This window comes from Eublepharis macularius, chromosome 12, assembly GCF_028583425.1.
Source record: "Eublepharis macularius isolate TG4126 chromosome 12, MPM_Emac_v1.0, whole genome shotgun sequence".
Lineage (NCBI taxonomy): Eukaryota > Metazoa > Chordata > Lepidosauria > Squamata > Eublepharidae > Eublepharis > Eublepharis macularius.
In genome coordinates, this window is record NC_072801.1 from 30,479,695 (window position 1) to 30,502,613 (window position 22,919).

A 22,919-nucleotide genomic window follows, 5' to 3' on the forward strand; every position below is an offset into this window, starting at 1 on the left:
TTCAAGACCTTTTGGATTTTATATATAACACTTAAGGAATGGGCAGGTACTCGTGGGCACTGGCCTCAGTGTTGCAGACAAGTTGGCTTAACCGTTTTTCTCTCTTCCCAGGGAATCTTGGCCATTTTAATTTGGGAGGAGGGTTAAGGATCTTTAGCAGAGAATTCTGAGCGGTTTGCCAAATTACAGTTGCTAGGGTTCTTTGGCAAGCCCTGAACATTTGAAAGTTATACAAAATTAAAATAGGTTTGTTAATATGGCCTTAGAAATAAACGCTTCTGTCTTGAGAGATTTTTGCTGTTTGAGACAGATTTTCAAATATTTGCGTCCTTCCATATCCCATTGCAGGTTGGCAGGGGGTGTCTGTCTCCCAAGTCTGAGATATAGATTCAGATAATGCCTGACAAATGTATATGTTGTCAGAAAAAGTCCACGTTTAACAGTAATTGTTATCTCTTCTCTTTCAGCCAACTTTTTTTCAAATGCTATGAGAATTGTAAGTGATTTTGATTTTTAACCATGAAACTGAATCTGTATTTCTAGCTACCTTTAAGCCATTTTAACCACTACACAATACTGGTCTTTTTACAATTTTATACATTTCTTATTTATTTTATCTAAGTATACATTTCCCCTTTTTTTCCAAAAAGGGCCCAGGCTGCATTACCAGTAAAATATATAAATAAACCAGTGTCCATCAAACAAACAAAAAAGTAGTCTACATTAAGACAGTCCTGAATTAATTGGCTGGCCTGATTGAAGTCATATGCTGTGAGCCACCAGGCCAGGAGCCCATTGGCTTGCACCACTGACCATGCCTAAGCTTTATAAAGGTATCTGGGAGGGGAGGGGGGCAAAGCAGTCCGACTCCTCAACAAAGATGTTACACCCAGATCTTTATTTAGGCACTTCTATGCACTTACAGAAATTTCCACACCACTTTAAGCAATAACATTCAATAATCACTCCAAATGAATCAGTCTGATTTATTATCCAGCCCACCAGTTGAGGTCTGCCTTCAAGGCCTACCCTCTGTGTCTCCTGAGGCAGGTGGCAACCAGGCACAGGGCATTTTCTGTGGTGGCATCTTGCCTTTGCAATACTCTTCCCCCTTGAGGTTCACTTGGTGCCTGATTAACTTTCTTTTAGGTGTCAGGTAAAGCACATATTTTTAGCCAGACTTTTAATTAGACATTTTATCAGCTTTTAAATGCTCTGCTTCTATTACATGACAATTTTTATGCTGCGTATGTCCAGTGGCTTGTTTTTGAATGGCTTGTTTTTATATTGTGTTGCTTTTAACTGTAAGCCACCTCAAGCAGGACTCTGAAGAGGAAACATACAAGTATCCTATATCAATATAATTCTCAACATGGCCAAATCTATGGCTATTTAAATCTACAGATCAGAAGGGAGATTTTTCTCCAAACCTGGGGAGACGCTCAGTTTTGTAGAAAAATCTGAAACCCAAGGGGGGATTTAAAAAACTTTAAAACAAAGAATAGTTGTCTGCATTTGGACGGACAACTGTCTTCTAGCATTCTCCTTCCCACACATGATTGTGGTGGCCTCATTGATGAAAGCACGCAGTCCTCCCCCCCACCCCCGCTGCCAAAATTGCCATTGAGTTTGGCTGCCTGAACATCAGAAAGGGGGATGGCCGGGTAGGCAAGCCAAATCCCCTTTCACTGCTTCCTCAGAAGATGGCCAAGAAGGATCAAGAGTTTCCACGCCCCACCCCCCTTTTCCACCAGTGGGGGGGAGTGGTGTGGGGGGGGGGAAGTGAGCAAGCCAACCCATCCACAAGTCTTGTAGGGAGGGGGAGTGGGGAGTGACAGAGAAGGAGTGGGGGAGAGGGGAAGAAGGATAGGTGGAGGAATGAGATACTCTCTTCACCCAAGTTCTTTGTGGGTCCACTTGTAATTGAATAATAATCTAAGGTCTTCTGTTCCTGAACATTGGAGTTCTGAGGGTAGAGGTGGTCTGTGCCAATTTATAATTATTCTGCAGAAATTCACTTGTCCATTGAATAATTCTGTGATGCTTTTATGTCTTGATTCATGCACATGTATGCTTTCATTACAGTGTTTGGATATGAAGGATGTTCAGCTCGCCTATAGGCTACACACAGTGGTGGAGACAGGAGAAAACTGGAAAATGATGGGAAATATGCGCCAGCAGTTCTCTTATTAGTAATTGTTATTTGGTATTTCTGTTTGAATGACTTCTAGCACTGGCACCTGCAGTTGGCTTATGATGCTGCGTGCAAAGGGGTAGCTGTGTTGGTCTGTCATATAAGAATAAAGAAAAAATTTAGCAGCACCTTATGAACATTTTTTTCAATATGACCTCCCCCCCTCACCCAGTACTGGCCCATAAAAATTCCCCAGTATGGTTTTCTATCACATACCTATCTGACAAAGTGGGCTGTAACCTAGAAAATCACATATTGAAAAAGATGTTAGTCTTTAAGGTGCCGCTAGACTGCTACCAGTCTTTGGGGCTTGGGGTGTTTGTTTTTGCAATCAGAGCATTTTTAAATGGCTAGGACATTTTAGGGAATCTCTGTGGAAACCAGCTCATCTCCTAAGGCCGATGGGAGAGGATCTAGTTTGAATCCCTGTGTCATTTTTTCCTGTGTGTGGCTTTTTAAACTACTTATGCAAATAGTTAAAAAGTTACCTAAGTCAGGATAAAAATGTAATAGAACTGCTAACTGAACTTTTCTGTTTCAAATGCTATTTTGTTTTTGATAAGGTGATTTCCCCCCCCCCCTTACTTACAGTGGAAGGTTTTTACATTTATTGTGCATGATGGAACATCTTGATGTTATTCTGAAGTGGTACAAAGAACTTGTTCCTTCAGTAAGTATATACCTTTTAATATTTTAATTACTTATTTATGCTTTATTTTTGAAAAAAAATCCTGCAAGTTCAGAGTTGTGCTGGACCTGGGTCTTATTTGTTTCCTTAGATGTTTTACCCAACATCTGAAGGGATGCTGGATCTTCTTCAGGCACTGGATGCAGCTGGCCGTTTGGATATGATCCCCCAGATTTGGAAAGGTCAATAGCACTTTTTGTGTACTTTTATTTTCATTGTGGTGGTTTTCCACCCCATGGTATCTGAGAATGTAGGCTCAGAAAACATACATGCTCATTGTGACTTTTTTTCATAGTGTATTTTGGTAATAAAGGTGCTTTCATCAGCTGTGACTTAGATGCCACAGTTGATTCAGTTCCGTTCACTCTCATGTGAAAGGTGGAGGAATGAGAATTCCAGTGCTAGCGGGATGGATAACTTTCCCTCTGACATCTGATGGTGGGCAAGCTGCTTAGAAGCATATGCGGCCCACTAGGTTCTGCCCTTTGCCTTTATGGCTGATATTATTGAACTGGGTCATGTTGGACCAGGAGATATTTGCTTTTCTGTGAGATGTGATATAGTACACGCTATTGTGAAAGAATCAGTTGTGAGCGACCCCATCCAGAAGAAGATACCCCTAGACTCAAATTGCATTACGAAGCCCCTTGAGCAGGACCTTGGAGAGAAGGCTGAGACAGTTTTAAAATATATCAATATCCTATTTGTATAGTTGATAAATCTTGGATGTCTGTTAGGAGGGCCACAGTTAGCATATCACCAACTTGATATGGAAATAGTTGCCAGGTTTGCTTCTCTTTAAACTCATTACCATTATAAAGACTTGCAATCTTTTATATATAAAAGGCAAGCCGTATTGGCGACGACTTGCTTTTTATCATGGCGCAGGTGCAATCTGGTCTTGAAGCTGCTGCAAAGTGCCTGCTTGCTGCCAGGCGGAGGCACGCTGAATCAATGGCCTTAGCACTCCTCCCTGAAGTGCTCTCCTGCTCTGGCCTGGGGGCTGCTGCAAAGTGTTTGCTTGCTGCTGCGAGGTGGACTGGCAAACTGATGACTGGAGCACTCCTCAAGGCAGCAAGCGGGTGCTTCGCAGTGGCCTGGATACCAGAGTGGGAAGATGCTAAGGGGAGGCACAGGCGCATTGCTTGGAGGGGGCCCACCAAATCGATGGCCTGAGCACTCCTCCCTACGCCTCCCCTCATTGCCCTCCTGCACTGGCCTCCAGCCGTTGCGAAACACCTGCTTGCTGCCAAGAGGGGGCCCACTGAATTACTTTTCTAGAGCCCGTCGTATTTTTTCCCACAACAGGCGTTGTTGCTAGTTTTAAATACCTTGAGTATTTATTGTGATTACATTATTACTTAAACAGTTCCATTGGTGCACATTATATGCTCTGCCCCAAGGAGGTCCATTGCTGCTGTACTTGCCAGTCACCGTGGTGTTAATAACAAAATGTGAAGCTATCTCTGCAATAAAATTTAGCAGTTAATAGTTGTCTGACTATGGATACAGTTCTCAGAAGTATTGTCGAAGGCTTTCACAGCCGGAGAACGATGGTTGTTGTGGGTTTTCCGGGCTGTATTGCCGTGGTCTTGGCATTGTAGTTCCTGACGTTTCGCCAGCAGCTGTGGCTGGCATCTTCAGAGGTGTAGCACCAAAAGACAGAGATCTCTCAGTGTCACTGTGACACTGAGAGATCTCTGTCTTTTGGTGCTACACCTCTGAAGATGCCAGCCACAGCTGCTGGCGAAATGTCAGGAACTACAATGCCAAGACCACGGCAATACAGCTCAGAAAACCCACAACAACCATCGTTCTCAGAAGAATCATGCAATAATTCCAGATGGATAGCCGTGTAAGTTTATAGCAGCAAAATAAAACAGCAGTCCAGTGGCATGCTAAAGACTAGATAACATTTAGTCTAAAATTCATTCCCATTGTTTTCAGAGGATGGCAAGGATTTTGAGAAGTGGGCATCCTCAACTGACATCCTGTCCCTATTCTAATTGAAAAAGGCCTTGGACGGGGGAGCACACTTTCCCCGTTGCAACTCTCATGCTTTGCCAAGTCTAGGCAAAAATTGTGGGTGGGGCAGGAGGAAGCTGATCCATCTCTGGGATAAAGATATACCTGCAGATTTTGTAAGTGTTTAGTGAGCTATAACTTGGTGTTCCTTTTTGTCTTCTGTATTTTGTAATGCTTCATTCACTTTTGTAGATTTGTCTCAGTACCTGCTTTTGTGTGTGTGTGTGCATAAAAGCAGCCCCTACAGTTTGTATGTTTGGCTTGGAAGACTTGCTGGATTAACTGCCTTCACTTTGCAGCTACTTTAAGTTCATGTCTGTCTTATCAGTCTGAGAAGGGGGAGTTGGGAGAGCCTGCTCTTTGCTTGCACAGGCCCACATTCTATGGGTAATGAACTGACCGACCTTGGTTGGTTGGTCTGATAAATTCTTTTAAATCCTACCCCAGGTGGTGGCAGAGGGAACTACTAGAGCTGTTTCTCTGAGTACCAAGAAGGCTTGCTGAGGACCAGGCGCTCAGATGGGGGCAGATAAACCTAAGGGTCTTTTGAGAGTAGGTCCATTCCATGGTTCTCAGCATTTGAGAGACCTTATGCTGGGATCACTTTTGTTAGTCTTAAGTTGCCACTGGTCTCTTGTTTTATTTATCTCTGTAGTAAAGTCTTTCAGTTTAATGGCCTTGATTTCTGATTGTCCCTTTTCTTGCACAGATATCAAGCAGCTTGGACATGGTCACAGAGTTGCTGTGGTGGAGGAAGTTCTGGCTCTTATGGCCAGAGAGAGACAGTCTCTGGAGGTAAGGGAGGATGTGCAGGAAAATGGCTCAGAAGAATCATTGTGTTGCTCGTCTCTCTCCAGAAGCTAGGGTGGCGTAATAGATGCAGTGCTGGGATGGATCAGAGAGACCTGGAGTCTTAATACATGCTGAGCCATGAAGCTCTTCTGGTCATCTTGGGCACATTGCTATTTCTCAGCCTAATTTACTTTACAGAATAAAGTGGAAACAAAACCTCAGTGCCTGGATCTCACTGTCTTTCTCCCTAACAACTCGCTCATCTTACTCCTTGGTGATTTATGTTGATAATCCTTCCCACAGGCTTGCCTCCTGGCTCCTTTCCTAAGCACCTCCTAAAGTGGCCAGTTTTGGATTGATTCCTCCACACATTAGTGTTGCCAAAACCTTTGCTGCATCTTACTTTCCTGTTGTGAAATATCATCTTCCCATCTATCATTTTATCTTCTTCTGTTCGCCTTCCCCACACTCCATGTCTTGCTTTTTCTGTGACCTGCAGTCCGCTGATTAAGTAGGTTCCTTTTTCTGCCTCTTTTGTACATTGCTTAGACTCTCTAGTTTCTCCATTAACTTATTTGCCCTCATCTCCCAATGAACCATTCATCTCTGTCATCCCTCACTCCCCTAGTTGTTACCTCCATCGTGCTACTGCACTTTTCTGGAGGGGAACAAAAAAAAACTGGCTGATATTTTCCAGGAGAGCACTCAGACAAGCCAGCTGGCCAGCCTTGGGTTAGTATTCCCTCCACCCTAAGGAAGGAGGGTACAATTCTCCATCAGTGGAGGAAAGTGTCTTGAAATGAGTTGTGCCCCCTACTCGCTGCATAGGCAAGGTTGCTGATTTTGCAGCGCTTCCACTCCTGAGATGGCAAGTTGCAGCCCTGCCCCAGGGGAAACTCTTTTTTCTTCAGTGGGATTGCATTGTGGCTTACAACATGCTCCATTTTATCTTCACAACAACCCTGTGAGGTGGGTTAGGCTGAGTTTGTGACTGGCCTAAGGTCACTCAGCAAGTTTCCATTATGGTAGAGTGGAGATTCAAACCTGAGTCCAGCACTCTGAACAACCAGTACACCATGCCGGCTCTTATCTCCTAAGTCTTCTTGTCCTCACGCATTTTCTATATCCATTGACAATATCTTTCACCCATCTCTACAATATAGATAGAATTTGTAGATTGTCTTATCTACTGTTGACTACAATTTTCTCCCCAGACTCAGATGGCTTTTGCTGATATTGCTACAGATATAAAATCTGTTTATGAAGTACAGGAAAGAAGCTATGCCCCACTTGAATGGACAGCTGTTTCTCTGGGTAACTCTGCTCTCCTGTTTGCTAGGGCTGGAAGAACACCAGAAACCTGGTAAGTAACACTTGGTTTCTACCACCAGTTTCTGGTTATTGAAATAAATTCCATCAAGGACCACTTGATCTCGGTGGTTGGTTTCACCTTAGTTACAGGAAACTCTTGAACGTGTGTTTAATGCACTTTGGTGATAGCAAAAAGTAAACAAAAAAAGCTGGGGCCTTCGTTGCATCCATTCTTGGCCAGCAAGGCCAAAAGGAAGTAGGAAAAGATGAACTACTCTTCTGGAATGAAGTAGGGCTGAACACTAAATTTTGGATCCCTTCTGAAGGAAGAACAGCCTCAGTCCTTTGATCTTTGTTCAGGAGAAGTAGTGGCCCCTTTGCTTCCAGTTTTGTAGTAGTGACTTCCATTTTTGTTTGTTGACAAATTTTCCTCAACACCAGAGAGTGCTTAGTCCCCTTGGGAGAAATAGCAGTTGACCACACCTTTCTCTGATTCAGCAGAGCTGATAGAGTAGTTGTCGGTCTTTGCCAAAGATAACAGATGTGCCAAATTCTCCAAGTCGTAATTTTAAACCTTCCATTAAAATTGGATATAATATCTCAGCCTAATAGCCCGGAGTAGCCTGACCTCATCAGAGGATGGAAGCTAAAGCATAGTCAGTCACTGTCAGTGCTTGGATAGGAGACCACCAAAGAAGAATGGGGTTGCAAGCGTAGAGAATCCTATTGGGAATCTCTGTAGTGAGGGTGAAGGTGAGCATTGCTGAGCCATGGAGTTTAAAAGGTGGCCAGCAGCAGCTTAAAGGGGCTCTTTTGGAGCTCAGGCAGGGGGAAGGGCAGAATCCACTCTGCCTGCTGCCTCTTCCCCCACCCTGCCAGCCTCAAGTTGCTCTCCTGCATCAGCATAGAGCTTGGCCCCATTCATGTCACAGCCCTCTTGTCACTGCTTCAGCTGTCTGCAGGGGCTGCCTACAGCAGAGCAAGTAGGGGACATAATTCACCACACAATTGTTCCGTCTTCTCAGAAGATGACCTTTGGTAGAATTCTCCATAGCAGACTGCTTCTCTCTCCACCTGGTTGCCTGCTTTAGTGGATGTTTCATTTCAGTACCCCAAAGGATCAAGAGTGCCGTACTGTGTAGCACAAATTCCTGTTTGCTGAAGAGGTAAAATGGCATTCTTTCTGCCATCTTCTGGTCAGGAAGGGATTCTTTTCTTTCTGAAAGATAGGGACATACAGGGAAGGAGGAAGGGTGACCAGAGATGTTTGTTTTCTACCTATTTTGATCATTCGGCCGTGTTGTCATTCTTTCTATCTGACTGTGCTAGATACTGGATTCCTGCCTCTAGTCTGGTCTTGAAAATAGAGAGACACACACACAACAAACTCAGTGGAGGAGTCTGTTAGCAAAGGGCACTTTTCCTATGAGGACCTAAAATGTCCTCCTGCTGCTTCAGACAACACAGATTTACTGTAAGAAATTACCTGTCCTCCCCTTTTGGATCAGGGGTATCCTTCCTTCAGGAGTATGTTATATGAAAATAGGCACTTCCAGCAAATGATAGCTTGAGGATACATGTGTTTAAATTCTTCATAATCTCTTACAATTAAGAACAGTCCTTTTGTAAAATATCACCTGTTGTCACCTGTCAGATTAAAATCTCTTTTCTCTCCACCTAGGAGCATGCTACAGCTTTTTAAGAAGCACAGCCGAGTCCCCAGGTAAGATGGCCTTTTGTCCACTTCTCTCTGTTTAGGAAACAGACACGCTTTCCATACCTCCCCCCCCCCTTCCTTCTCACCTGTAATCAGCCCCTTGTGTCCCTTGGTTTTTTTCACCTCTGAATGCAGCATTCTGGCAGGCTGCTCGCTGTGCCTGTCAGCTGACCTCATCCTTACCCCCCTCCCCCCATTGCCTACTGTCACCTTCAGAATTCTCAGCCATTATGGAAGGAGCGTAAGATTACTGTTACCTACACCTGCTTGCTCTCAGGGCCAACATCACATTTGTCTGGATCCCTCAACCCCACTTGCATACTTCAGGCTTTTATACAGTAGACCATGCCATCCTGTTGAGGTGTTTGGAGGCAGAAGTAGGTATTGGTGTTGTGGTTTAAATCCATCCTTATAGAATGGACACAAAAGGGTTGCTGTTGGAGACCTACTGTTTTCATTGTGGGGTGCCACAGGGTGTAGTTGGATCCCCCCATGTTATTCAACTTCCATGTAAAGCCTTTAAGAAAAATTATTTGTAACTGGAATAGGATGTCATCAGTTTTCCGTTGGCACCCACTATATATCTCCTTATTGAAACCCCTGGGTGATGCAGTAGAGATCTTGCTGCCTGACAGCTGTAGTCAAATAGCTGAAAGCAAAGCAATAGCTGAAAGCAAACAAATTTGAAACTCAACCCAGACAAAACAGAAGTGATGCTGATTAGAAAAGCAGAGATTTTGAAGAACATGGTACTCCCCACTATTGATGGAGTTCAGCTGACCCTGGCCTACTTGGTTAAGAGCTTAGGGGTTATACTGGATCCAGCAGAGAAGTAAGTCAATGCCGCTTCAAAGAAGGCCTTCTTCCAATTCAGTATAGCTCAGAAGTGCCCCTAGCTTGATACGGCTGATCTAACCTCCTGGATCCATGCCACGGTCACATCGCATCTAGACTACTGTAATGCACTCCACATTGGTCTCCCCTCAAAGTCAACTTGGTCCCAGTTGGTGCAGAATGCTGTAGCTATCAAGAGCTAGGCAGAGCATGCATGTTACTCCCATTCTGCAATCACTTCATTGGCTGCCCAATCAGTTACTGGTCTCAGTTCAAAGTTTTATCCATCACATACAAAGCCCTTCATGGCTTTGGGCCCTCAGACAGGACCAGCTGTCTTCACCTATGCTCCACCAGGGCAGCTTCACTCATCTGAATAGGGCCTTCTGCAGGTGCCACCCTGTAAATGGGCAAAATCAACAATTGCCTGTACTCGCACATTCTCTGTGGTGGCCCCCCAAAATGGAATGGCCTACCTGAAGTCAGGAAAGCTTCCACTGGCTGGCTTTCCACAAACCATGCAAAACTGAATTATTCAAGAGGGCTTTTTTATGCAAATACTGTAAGTAAATGGTTCAGAAAGGTGCTTTGGAAAAGAGATAGGGACTGTGTATTGTTTGTTGCTTTAGGTATGCTCCTGTTGGATGGTTTCCATGTTGTTTAAATATGTCATGCCAAATTGTTTCAGATTTCTGCAGTGTATGGTTTATTGAATGTCTCAGCTATTGATCATATTGACTTACACTGTATAATCTGCCTTAAGTCTCAGTGAGAAAGGTGGATTATAAATAATGCAGATAAATAAATACTGTCAGAGTTAAATGGAAGCTGCCAGGAACTAAGTACCCAAGTGCCACAGGGCCAGATTTGGATTGAAACCAAGACACAGGTGGATGAGATGTTTTTTAGCCACATGGAAGGGGGACATTGTGCATGTAGTGTTTTGAAATATTCAGGACAAGGATATAAGATTGTATGACCTCTGTCCAGGACAGAGCTGTCAAATATCAGTATTTGGTGCAATAGAGCCTCACTGTTTCTACACCTTTGATTTTCCGTATATATCTGGCCTTGCTGAAAAATGGCACTTGAGTCTCATAAACCTGCAAACAAAAAGTTTATCTGAAGCTATTGTCTGAAATAATAGTGAAATCCTTATGGCCCACAGTATCATAGCTTTCCATAGCAGAAGACTGTATTAAATGCAATTTTAGGATGCATGTTACTGGAGCATTCATGTTCTTTTCCTCTCTCACACAGTGATTCAGTGATGAATGAGGCATTGGACTGCATTAGACAAAGCAACCAGCCAGATCAGGCACTTGACCTAGTAAAGCTGGCTGCTGATTTCAGTTTACAATCAACTTCAACACTTGCTGGGAGAGTGCTGAAGGAATTCCAGCTCTCTGAAGAACAAAGGTGAGCTTCTGTCATGAAAACTGGGTCTTTTTCCGTTCAGAACAGTGATGTAGCTGCAACATGCTATCCTCCTGGAGCCACAGTCTTCACTCCCTAGGCTGCAGACAGGGCTTGCACTAATTAGGCATCTTTTCAACTATCTCAGTTCCCCTCCTGTATTTTCGTTTCCTCTCCTCTCTTTCTGAACCTCTTTGTTTTCTCTAGTGGAACTTCCTCTCCCTCTTCCTTCTACTCTCTGTTAAAAAAACAAAGAAAAATGTGAGTCATCCTTCTTCCCAGCAAAAGTGTTTGTGCAGTTCTTAGCAGGAGACTGTTTGTATTATGCCTTCCAAAGCATCAAAAGCCCATTCAGCCCATTCAGCTCAGGACCAGCGTGATGGCTTCTTCCTCCCAACCAAGGACTTTAGCAACGTGTCTTACGGCTGTGGCACCAGCTCAGCTGCCTAGCACATTGGGAGCAGGCTCCCACTGGTACAGCTATTCCTGGGCACCTTTCGGGAAAGAACTTGGCCACACAGAGGGCAGGAGGCATCAGGGAAGGACATCCTGAGGATGACAGCCATCTCTCATCACAATGGGCAGCATGACTGCAGGAACAGGTACCCCTCCTTCAGCTGTGCCAGAATCCACCTCTTCCTAGCCTCACTGGCTGGGGGGAGGGGGGGCAAAGTGCAACTTTCCCACCCGTTTATGGGCAACTTTTCCCTAAGGCCTGCCTTCAGGGCATGGATTAAAAGGATCCTTATCAAGGTTTTTGCATTACAATTGACAAAAGCCAATAAGCCAGGTAGGAAATACAGCCGCAGTGTTGCTTCATCCTCTTCCTCTCCACTGAAGGTTTTGCAGGAACAGGGAAAACACCCCTGCAGGCAGCATTGTGCCTTGCCCAAGGGAATCCTGCTCTGTCTCAGGCCGGGTCTCATTCTCACTTTGTGTTGAAACAATTAACTCTTCACGCAGTCCAGAAGTTCCTCTCCTCCTTCATCTCAGCTTACAGGAAGAGCACTGGTCAGGTAGAATCCACCCCTATCGTCACAGAATTTTCTCCTACCAGGACATTATTTTTCTAGCTGCTAAAACTTTAGCAGTGCCATTTTCCTGGCTGACTCTAGCCTCGATGAAGTGCAGTTTTCTTCCAAGGCTGTGGCAGCAGGAAATGCATGCAGATACCTCTGGATCATTAACCGTGGGTGTTGAATCTCTATATACCAACATCCTCGAATACAAGCCATTAGGAACTCCATCTCTGACAACACTACAGCTGATCTTGCTATCAAGCTCTACCAGTTTGTCCTCACCAACGACGACTTCAGATTTGGTGATGATTCATTCCTTCAGATCAAGGGCCCAGCCATGGGCACCCACATGGCATCAACAAACTGCCAGCTTTTTCATGGCTGACACAGAGCAGTGCTTTCTCAGCTCCGACCCGCTTAACACCCCTCCTGTACTTGCCTCCTGTACCATGATTATGGAGCAGTCTCCCTAGGGAAGTGCACCAGGCCCCCTCACTCTCTGCCTTCAGGAGCAACCGAAGACTGTTTTCTTCAAGATGGCATTTGTTTAGTCAGGTTTTATGTATTGGTATTTTTAAATTATTCTTTTCAATTGTTTTTTAATATGTATTTTCATTTGTTCTTGTAAGCTGCCTTGAGTTCTGCTAGGTCTAAGGCAGCTAATAAAGGTTTTAAATAAATAGCACAGCACAAAGTTGCAAAGGACATCAAAACCACACAACACTCCACCAAGATTTTTTTAAAAAATCACAGGTTAAAAACACAGATCTGCCTAAACAGATAACCTCCACAAAATAGTCTCTGAAATAAAAGTCTTACATGCCTTCCTAGATGCCGTGAGGATGCAATAAGGCATCCTCTGCACCTCAGTTAAGCCATTCCAGAAAAAGCATATGACCGAAGGTTTTGCTATATGGGTACTCCTAGGAGAGGGCACCACCTGGAGAAGGCAGTCTGAAGAGATTCCTTCCTCCGCTGTCAGAGAAAGTAGTATAGGTACTTATAAAGGATGGTGGAGGGACTCTAGACCCACCTGGGATAACATGAAGTCATATTGCTCTCAGCACAGTTGAACCATACTGCTTCCTTCAATGCAAATGGTTGGTGCTCTTATTGTTCCTTTTTTTCTGGTTCACTACCTTTCACCTATTTGTTAAAGATGTGTGTATACACCCGCAGGACGTCTTTTTCCTTGCTTACTCTGCTTAGGGGGAGAGATGGCACATTACTCAGCAAACTATTTCCATAAACAAGGATGCGACACTCCTCCTGCTGGCTAGTTAGGCTTGCCTAGTTAGCGTAGTCCTGCCTGTGGCACAAGTGAGAAGAAGCCCATCCTGGATTCCTTCCATCCACCCTCAAGGAAGATTTCTTACAAAAAGTGCCAATGCACCTTTCTGCCTTGGACAGCTTCTGCCATGTTCAATCTGGCACTGTCCTACCAGGACCAGGCTTGTGGTTGTGCTGGCTCCATGACAACTATACTTCTCTGTTGTATCCTTTTTCATATTTGTATCCATAGTGTTTTTTCATTTGTCTTTGCAGGAGTGCTTTGGAGGATATGGGTGGCATTGAACAGCAAATAGATGCCAACAAGGAATCTCGTATTCTTTCCTGATCTGCCATATGACAGACAAGTGGGATACCCTGGGAGAAGGTGCTGGGCTTAACAGCTGATTGGGATGGTGTTACTTTTCTGCTGTCCAATGACACAATTGATAATGCACACGGAATAGCAAGCTTCAGCCTGATCTCTGTGGCCCTCTCCCCCTCCAGTTCATTTTAGAAACTGGAGGTACATACCTGAAAAAGAAAATAGCTGTATGGGATTGCTGCTGTTTTCTCCACAAAAGGTAAAGAAATGGAAACTGCAATACCATTTCCAGCTGCTGTAGTTTTTTTCCCAACTGAAAGCCCGGTCCTCTAAAAAGGTGATTTGTGAGGAGGAGGATTTTACACCTATAAAGATGAACTTCTTACCTCAGCTCTGGCATAAGTATTGTATGCATGGGATAGGAGTTTCCTCTGCCAGTGTGGTGCAATGTGCTGCCTTTCCATTCATCTTGTAGCAGTGGAGAATCTATTCTAGGTGCCCTGTGCCGCCATACCTAGAGTATTGGAATCTGAAGTTCTTAAGCTTCCTTCAGTATGCTTGTTCCGAATCTAAATTGTAAAGGCACGTGTTTGTTTTTTCTGTTGTAAGATATTTTTGTCAGTTCTTAAATAGTTTGAAATCATTTTGCAGACTTTCCTGCCAATAAATTTCCCTGGACAGTTAGTAGTGTTTGCTTTTTATCAGTAGTGGTGGGGATTGGCTTTGTATGCCTTCATTCAACTCAGTTTCCCATCTTTCTTTCTCTGTCCTATACACCTATTACTCATCTGTCTCCTAAGAGTTCCTGATGGGCTATTGGATGACTAAGGAATGAAAATATTACTTAAGGAAGATGGGGCAATGGCAAAGAAGCAGAAATATTTCAGTCTGTTTTCACTGTGGAAAATATGTAGCACCCCCACTGGAGCTTTTTGGCGGAATGATGTCTGAAGAATTGGGTCAAATTGAAATGACAGATGAAGTTCTAGGACTATTAGGCAATCTGAAAACTAGTGAGTCCTGGTTCAGATGGTGTACACAAGGGTTCTTCAGGCACTCAAATATGAAAACTTTGATCTGCTAACCAGTATATATAACATCACTAAAATCAACCTCTGTGCCAGAGGACTGTAAAGTGAAAAATAGAACACCTATTTTTAAAAACGACTTGAGAGGGAATCCAGGGAAGTAAAGGCCAGTTACCCTAACATCTGTTCCTGGTAAATTAGCAGAAATTGTAATCAAAAAGACTCATTATACACATAGAGGAAGACAGCCTGATGAAGCAGAATCACCATTGTTTCTGCAAAGAGAAGGCTTTCCTCACCAACCTTTTGGAGTTCTTTGAGAAAGTGAACAAGCATTATATATTTAGCCTTAAAAGGCTTTTGACAAAATACCTCACCAGACTCCTGCCTAAGCTTAGCAGTCATTGGATTAAGAGGTCATTTTATGAATTAAAAATTGGTTAAAAAACAAGACGAGTAGGAACAAATTGACTGGGTTCCCATAAGGACCATAGTGGGACCAGTGCTAGTTAGTCTGTACATAAATTATTTGTAATAGGGGCTGAGTAGGCTAGCAACGAAATTTGCAAATGAAATGATTCAGACTATTGAAAACCAAAGTGGATGTGAAGAGCTTCAGAAGAACTTATCCAAATCAGGAGAGTGGACAACAATGTGGCAATTGAAGTTCAGTGTTGCTAAATGTAAAGTGATTCACTATTGAACAAAAATTCTTAACTTTAAATATGGCTGGTGTGAGGGGGGGTGTTGAAAGAGATCGTTGGGTAATAGGGGGTAGGTCAGTGAAAGGCCAGCTTCATGCAGGGGGTTATGAGGTAAGGGACTGAGAATAAAACAAAATATTGTAATGGAAAAAGTCAATAGAAGCAGCTTTTCCCCTTTCCATAATACTGAAATGCAGGGAGACCTAATGAAGTTGCTGTGTGGTCAGTACGGGGCAGACAAAAGGAAACACTTTTTTTATTCAATAAGTAATTGTAGAATTCACTGCCAGTGACAGTAGCGATGGCCATGGGGCTAGACAGATTCATGAAGGACAGGTCCATCAATGGCTATAGGCATGCTTCGTAAATGGAAACTCCATATTCAGAGACAGTAAAGCAGCGCTAGAAGGCACCATCAGGGGAAGGCCTCAAGATATTTGTACTGTTACCTCTCCAAGGCAACTAGTTGGTCACTGTCTGAATCAAGATGCTGGACTAGATGGACTGCTAGTCTGATCTGGCATTCTTAACACAGAACTTTGCTTGCAATGCTATTACCTACTCATCCCATTTTGAGAAACCCTCCTGTATTATTTGGTATCATATGCCAACTAAGTATCCCATACCATTTGTGAAATAATGCACCAATCCATGTAGGAACTCTGCCGCTCACTCCATTGTGAGAACTGTCCATTTATTCCTGCTCCTTGAATTAACATATAGACACTTCTTCGTCTCCAGCAGTGATTGTTTCTTTCTGTATATACACTTCAAAGTTTAACTGTATCACCACTGCAAGGAGCCAAAATATTACAGTCATATGGCAGAATAGATTCCCTTCAACTAGATGGTCTCTAGTTCCTCAGCTTTCCTCAGAAGCCTGTTTTAAATAATTTGTGGTTTATAGGGAGACAGAAGTATGTAGTGCAATATAATTCCCTCCCAGGATAGAGCACAAAAAGTTCAGGCTGAAGCCTATGGAAATTACTTCAGATCATCCCCAGTAAAAGCATACCATCTTGCCAACATGCAAACAGTATTTGTTCTTAGGTTTTCTTTTTTTCCCATTTATAGCTTAAGTGAACAGAAATAAAAAAGCATACGCCTGATTTTTACACATTTTATTTAATTGTACCAAGTGGCAAATCAGTAATACAGGTTACAAACATTATTTCAGTTGGATTGTTAGCCCAGTCAGTAATACCTGGAAATTTACACTTATCCAAGTTGCCAAAAAGCATTCCAGACATGATAGGATGGCTGAAGAAGGCTACAACTGCAACAGGTGATAAGAGTTACAACAGTGCAAAGAGACACATCATCTTTGGACGTTATTACACTTCCAGCTTTAGAAGCTGTTAGATCGCATCTATCTCTGCCTGGTTATCCATTTTTGCATTTGACTGGTACTGAAGACATTTGTTCTTCACACATGACCTCCATCAGTCCACCTGAGTTGTTCCCAAGCCCACTGCACTTGCATAGGCAGTCAGGATATCCACAACTTGCTTTGTCTCTAAGGTCATTCGAGCTTCATTTAGCCAGTCCTGTGCTACTCTCCTGGACTCCCCTTTCAGCTGATTGACAAACTTAGCTGCTAGCTCCAGGTCTCCATGCTCAATGCAATAGGATGCATAGGAGAGCAATTTAAAGGTGTCCAAGTCTTCAGGTCTGAGCTCAGCAGGTGGCTTTAGCTGCTGAGGGTGAACCAGGAGGAGAGATTGCAGGTAAGACAGGAGGTACTGATAGAGGCTGTTTTTGGTTTCATCTATCATGGCCACCCTCTTCGCAAGCTTTTGGACCATGCTGAAGCGTGCCCTCAGCGCCTCTTCTGTGTATACTCCCCGACTGAGCGATTCTGGAGGGAGGGCAGCTGTTAAGGCCTGGGTGAATGTGTTGTCTGAACAGCTTGCACGGATGGCGTCCACTGCGCCTTCCAGCGGCTCAGTGGGGCTGTCTCCAGAAGCAGTCTTCAGGCTTTGCTTTAGTGTTTCAACTGAAAGCCACAACTGATGAGCCTTCCTGGCTTCTTCCTCAGAAACTGCATGACCTGCAACCCATAAAGTTTAAAGGGGGGTAAAATGACCCAAAATAAATGCACTTAATAGTTCAAAGCTGTTACCTGATTGGGCAGCATCATTATCACTTATTCTACTTAGATAAGAACACCCATTAAATTCATGACCATGGCAAAGCCTGAGCCAGTATGTATGTATGTGATCTTTTCAGTAGGTGGATAGAATGAGATGTGAATTTTTGCCATGTTTATTGTAAATGGTCCAGCATTTCTGGCTGGTGCAGAGGCATAAATAAGTGGAAGGATATAAAGAATAAGCCATTATAGAAACAGAAGATAGTAGCACAAATAAAGAGCAGATACTTTTCCTACCTTTTCTAAACTTAAGTTAAAAGATTTAAGAAAAAGACTGCCCCTGCTCTGAACTGCCACATAAAAGTCAATTCATTTGTCAACCTTCAGCAAAAGCTCTATTATCTTGGTTTGCTTTTCTCTGATCAGATACACAGAGACACTCTGATACAAAATGGACTAGCACACACAGAACCTAACTGCTGGCTCAGGATGACTAGCTTCAGCAAAAAAAAAAAAACCTATGTGGCGGTGCTCAGCGGTAGCACATTCATCTCCAACGGCTAGTGCAACAGCCAAATCTGGTTCAAATCTCTCCTCTGTCATACTCTGTGAGCGTGCTTGATAAAGTGTCTCAGAGAAGGTAAGGGGGAAAGTTTGAGCTAACTACTTAAATACAGGTACAAAATACAGAACTTTTAAGAACTGAGTGTTGAAATAATTCTCAACTTCGTGTGAATATGAAAGGCAGACAAAAGTCTCTCCAGCACTACATGAAACTTTGATTGCTTGTTAAAGGAAGAGAACAAGTGAAAAAGTGTCTTGGAAAAGGTAGAGCAGTTAAAATGTTTATATTACCAAAGATGTTATATCTACTTCAGGTACTCCCAATAGAACTTGACCAGAAAGATATAGGGAAATGGGATGAAAATATTAAAAATTGGGTGTTCGGCCGGAAAAAAGCAAGAATCTCAAAAAAATTGGTATATATGCCCCAAGATGATTTAGGATGGGGACTCCCACATTTGCAAGCTTATTATGATGCATTTCAGTTGAAAGCATTGATGGAGCTAGAATGGAGGAAAGGGGATAAGTGGGTAAGATTTGAATCTGCAATCAATAAGGGAGCAGGTAGTTATGGAATTTATACTAGAGATCTGCAAAAGGAGATAAGACAAGCAAAGGGCCCAAGAAAAATAGCCTTGATTGCTTGGAAGAGGTGGAAAACGGCTATGATGCCACAGAACTCAAAATGGACTCCACTTAAGTATATCTGGGAGAAGGAGATGAACCCGAAATTTTGGGAAGATCTTAAGGCGGAAGGTATAACTAGAGTGAAGGACATGTATAATGGTCAAGGGGATTTGTTACCACTTCAGGAATTGAATCAAAAATTGGGGGAAAGATATTGGTTAAATTTAATGAGGTTACACCATTTAATTAAACAAGATAAATATAAAGAAGCTATTAAAAGGGAAGACAATAATATAGAACACGCATTATATGTGGATGAAATAAAGAAAGGGCTGGCAGGGAAAATTTACCTTGAATTGGTGAGGGATAAGGAGTTTATGTTTAGAACTCTAAAAAATAAATGGAATAAAGAAAAACAAATAACTTCTGAGGAGGTTAATAAGTTAATGGTGAATTTGAAGGCAATTAAGCTAGAAAAGTATAGAGAACTTGAAAGAAAGATTATCATGAAGTGGTATAGAACTCCTGCCCAATTGGCATACATGCTTAAAGGGATGAAACCTAACTGCTGGCATTGCAATGCAAAAGAAGGGTGGTACTCCCACTTATGGTGGGAGTGTCCAAAGGTCATAGATTTTTGGGAAAAGGTACGGGGAAAAATAGCATTGGTATGTAAGGTCAACCTCAATATAGATGTAGATCTATTATTCATGGGTGTATTGGGAAACACTAGAATTGAGAAACAAAACCAGGATATTTTCAAAGCAATGTTACTAGCTGCACATGCAGTGATTGCATACGGTTGGAAGGAGAAGTTAAAATGGACCTTAGAAAGATGGAATGATTACTTGTATGAATATATTCAATCGGATATGTTGGAATGTTTAAAAAAAGGTAAGGCATGGGATGGAAAAATGGAGGAGATAAAAGAGAAATGGTCTGTATATTTTCAATGGGTATATAACGGAGAAGCCAATACAACTATATTTGGAAAACTGAAAAAAATGTGCTCGTGGCTAAAAATTTAATTTGTAGTTATAGGATGGCCACCTTGCGGGGGGGAGGGTTACAAAAGGGGTAAAAGATGTATCATAGGAGAACTGTGACTGTATTGAAATGTAATAATATGTGATGCATTAATAAAAAAATTAGAAAAAAAAGTGTCTTGGAAAAGGTAAAAGGGGTCTTGGTAGCGAGTTACTAAGAGAGCACAAACAGGGATTTGTTGTGTGATGATTTGCCTAGTACAAAGGTTATTGATATCACAGACTACCTAGATAGGTTAGTTGGTAGAGTAGGGTACAATGATTAGACGTGGTGCTTGTCTGCACCAACAATGGGAAATGCAGGGCCTCCAATGTGGCATTCTCAGGAAACCTACAACAGCACTGTTCCACATGCAGGGTGGAGAATGGGGGTGGGTGAGATGCTAGCGTTGAAAGGAAGGATTTAGATTTGTTTTACTCACAGCAAGCCCAAATGTTCGAAGGGATATTTTATCCTGCCTAACTAGACTTCCAATAGTTCTGTCACATACATAAAACCTATGTGGAGGACATTTTTCAGATACATAAGTAGAAACGATGAGACAGGGTTTTTCCAGTGTTGGCTTCTTGCCTTTGGAATGCTCTTTCCCTTAATCCTTGCCAAGTGCCTCCTTCCTAGACCACAAACATTTTTTAATCCAGATTTTTAATTGAGGGTCCCATCTTCTTTTTATTGTCCTCCTGGCTTGAGGACTGTATCATTAATATCATTTTAGGCTTCTGAATGTTTTATGCCATTGGCTTGTTTTTAAGGCTTATTAGTGATCATTCCTGTATTCTTTTTTTATGGTTTTATTGAATTGTTTTCAATTCAACCACCCTGAGCAGGTCTCTTAACAAGGCATATACATTTTCTAAATAAAATAAAACAATAGTTCTTAGAAACAACTCATAGAAACATAGTGTTGGAAGGGACCTCCACAGTCATCTAGTCCAACCCCCTGCACAATGCCGGAAATTTACAACTACCTCCCTCCCCCACACCCACAGTGACCCTTGCTCCATGCCCAGATGATGCCAAAACACCACCAGGATCCCTAACCAAACTGGCCTGGGGGAAATTGCTACCTGACCCCAAGGTGGTGATCGGCATTCCCCTGGGCAGGTAAGAAGGGGCCACGAGAACTAAGCACTGATGTAACCCTTCCTGCCCTCCCTCTCATGATCTACCCAGGCTCACATAATCAGCATTGCTCTCAGATGGCCATCTAATCTTTGCTTAAAATCCTCTAAAGGAGGAGAGCCCAAAATATGCTTTCAAACAATGCTGCTGACCATGCTGTTTTAGTCTAATATTCAACAATTCTTCATCATAAGCATCATTAGTGAAGTAAAATGCTATTGCTTCAGGGTAATGGCCAGTGAATAAGAAGAGACTGATTACACAATGGGACTTTATTCCAGCTCCTTCCGTGTGGCTGGATGAGAGACAATATTGGTATTTTTTGGTTTCTGCATTTGCTCAGAACCATCAATAGACTGCTACAATAAGGACGGAAACTGGGGAGATTTCCCCTCCTCCCTTGTACCAGCAGAAAAGTTGGTAAGACCCAACCATTTATTCATAAATAAGCTAGAACTGGAGAATAAGCAATGTCTAGTGTGCAGCTGACACTAATTTATACAGAACAGTGAAAACCAAAAATGCATATTGTGAAGTATTCCAAGAGAGGTCCTCCGAATTGGGAGCACAAAGTTGCCTGTCTGTTGTGATGCATTTTGGGGCAAAAAATTCCTAAATTTAAATACACACGGACAGGCTCTGAACTGGCCATGACTCAACTAGAAAAAAGATTGCGGGGTTACATTGACAACTCAAGGAAAATTTCGATTCATCATGTGGCAGCAGTGAAAACAGCAAATTTTATGCTAGGTATTATTCGGAAACAAACTGAAAATAAGACTGCCGGTATCTTAATGCCTGTGCACTGGCATTTAGAATACTGTGCACAGTTCTGGCCCCCGTGTTTCAAGACGAATGTGGAAAAGATGCAGAACAGGAACAACTGAAAGGATCACGAGGAGCACCTTCACTATAAGGAAAAGCTTAAGCCATCAGCAGCTTTGGTTTAGAGAAAAGGTGACTTAAGGGCACATTAAAGGGTTTATAAAATTATGGATGATAATGGACAAAGAACTTCTTGTCCCTCTCCTGTAATACCCTCAAGTAGGAAATACATCTTCACATACAACTAATGCACTTGTGAAGTTCACTGCCATAGGATTTGGCAACGGCTGATTATTAAGCTGGCTGTAAAAGGGGATTAGACTAATTCAAACCGGGCAGGACCATAACAACCATAGTGGCAAAGAGAGACCTACACATTCAAGAAGCAGTGAAGCAACAGGGGGGAGGTTTTTGCACTGTGCCTTCCCTGCAGGCCTTCCAGAGGCATTTGCTTGTGGGAAGCAGCATGCAGAACTAGAGGGGCAATCAGACTTCTCCAGAAAACCCCGTGTTCTAATGTAGCTGCGCTTAGGTAAGCCTTAATTCTCAGCATCGCCCCAACCCTCCCACAACATATGTTGGGATAACAGTAGTCTGTTTCTTTACAGGGTTGTTGTAAGTACTGAAACAAGTTAATGTACTGCAATGTACATGCAGTGCTTTGAACCTTTGAAAGGCTCCGTGTCGTTTTCCCACACTCACTTTCCACTGCCTGTTCGATTCCTCTTAGCCTGGCATAGGCTGTGTTGATGTCCAGAGTGAAGTTGTCAAGCTGTTCCTGAACAAGCCGCTTATACTGCATTTCCTGATCGCTGAGTTTTTCTGACAGGTTCTAAAACAAACAAAATTAGCAAAGTATTAAAATTAAGAAGCAGAATACTTTTTAAAATAAGCTTTTCATTCATTCTTCAGCTAGCTGAATGTTTTGTTGCTCATTTCTAAGAACCAAGATAGTGAAATTTTGGTGCCTTTTTGATGAGAGAGGAGAATTGACACCTCAAACTTCAGGCAACCTTTTGTTCTCTAGCAACGCTAAAAAGCAATCCTACTATATAAAAGCCATGTTGCTGAAGACTTACTTTCTATCCTCGTGCAGGCACACTCTGGCCTGCACGAAAATAAAAAGTGAGTCCTTGTGGCTCGCCTTTTTCATAGGAAGGATGAGGATAGGCATAGCTTTGCAACAGAAGGGGCTAAAGACTTACTTTTTTTAAAAAAAGGAAAGCTGGGGATTTGCTTTTTGGATCATTCCCAACCCTGCCTCTATCTTGGTGTGAAAGAGATCTATTTTATGAGGGTATAATCCTCAGTTCCAGACGC

General features: G+C 42.7%; 2 protein-coding genes across 3 annotated transcripts in view; one reads left to right on the forward strand and one right to left on the reverse strand.

The window, feature by feature from the left end:
- PTCD3 (pentatricopeptide repeat domain 3) overlaps positions 1-14,274 on the forward strand; it is a 39,017-nt gene extending 24,743 nt beyond the window's left edge. For both annotated transcript variants that reach the window (XM_054993184.1, XM_054993185.1), the window contains exons 16-24: positions 468-496; positions 2,086-2,192; positions 2,786-2,864; positions 2,974-3,064; positions 5,617-5,702; positions 6,914-7,062; positions 8,692-8,733; positions 10,822-10,980; positions 13,542-14,274. In XM_054993184.1, the coding sequence (XP_054849159.1) occupies positions 468-496; positions 2,086-2,192; positions 2,786-2,864; positions 2,974-3,064; positions 5,617-5,702; positions 6,914-7,062; positions 8,692-8,733; positions 10,822-10,980; positions 13,542-13,614 (815 nt within the window). In that variant the 3' untranslated portion in view covers positions 13,615-14,274. The remainder of the gene's footprint in view (positions 1-467; positions 497-2,085; positions 2,193-2,785; positions 2,865-2,973; positions 3,065-5,616; positions 5,703-6,913; positions 7,063-8,691; positions 8,734-10,821; positions 10,981-13,541) is intronic.
- Positions 14,275-16,428: 2,154 nt separating this feature from the next.
- The window catches only part of IMMT (inner membrane mitochondrial protein), a 37,429-nt gene continuing 30,938 nt past the window's right edge, over positions 16,429-22,919 (reverse strand). Inside the window, exons 13-14 of the mRNA XM_054992904.1 lie at positions 22,302-22,431; positions 16,429-17,372 (exon numbers count right to left, since the gene is read on the reverse strand). Of these exons, the coding sequence (XP_054848879.1) occupies positions 16,765-17,372; positions 22,302-22,431 (738 nt within the window). The 3' untranslated portion in view covers positions 16,429-16,764. The remainder of the gene's footprint in view (positions 17,373-22,301; positions 22,432-22,919) is intronic.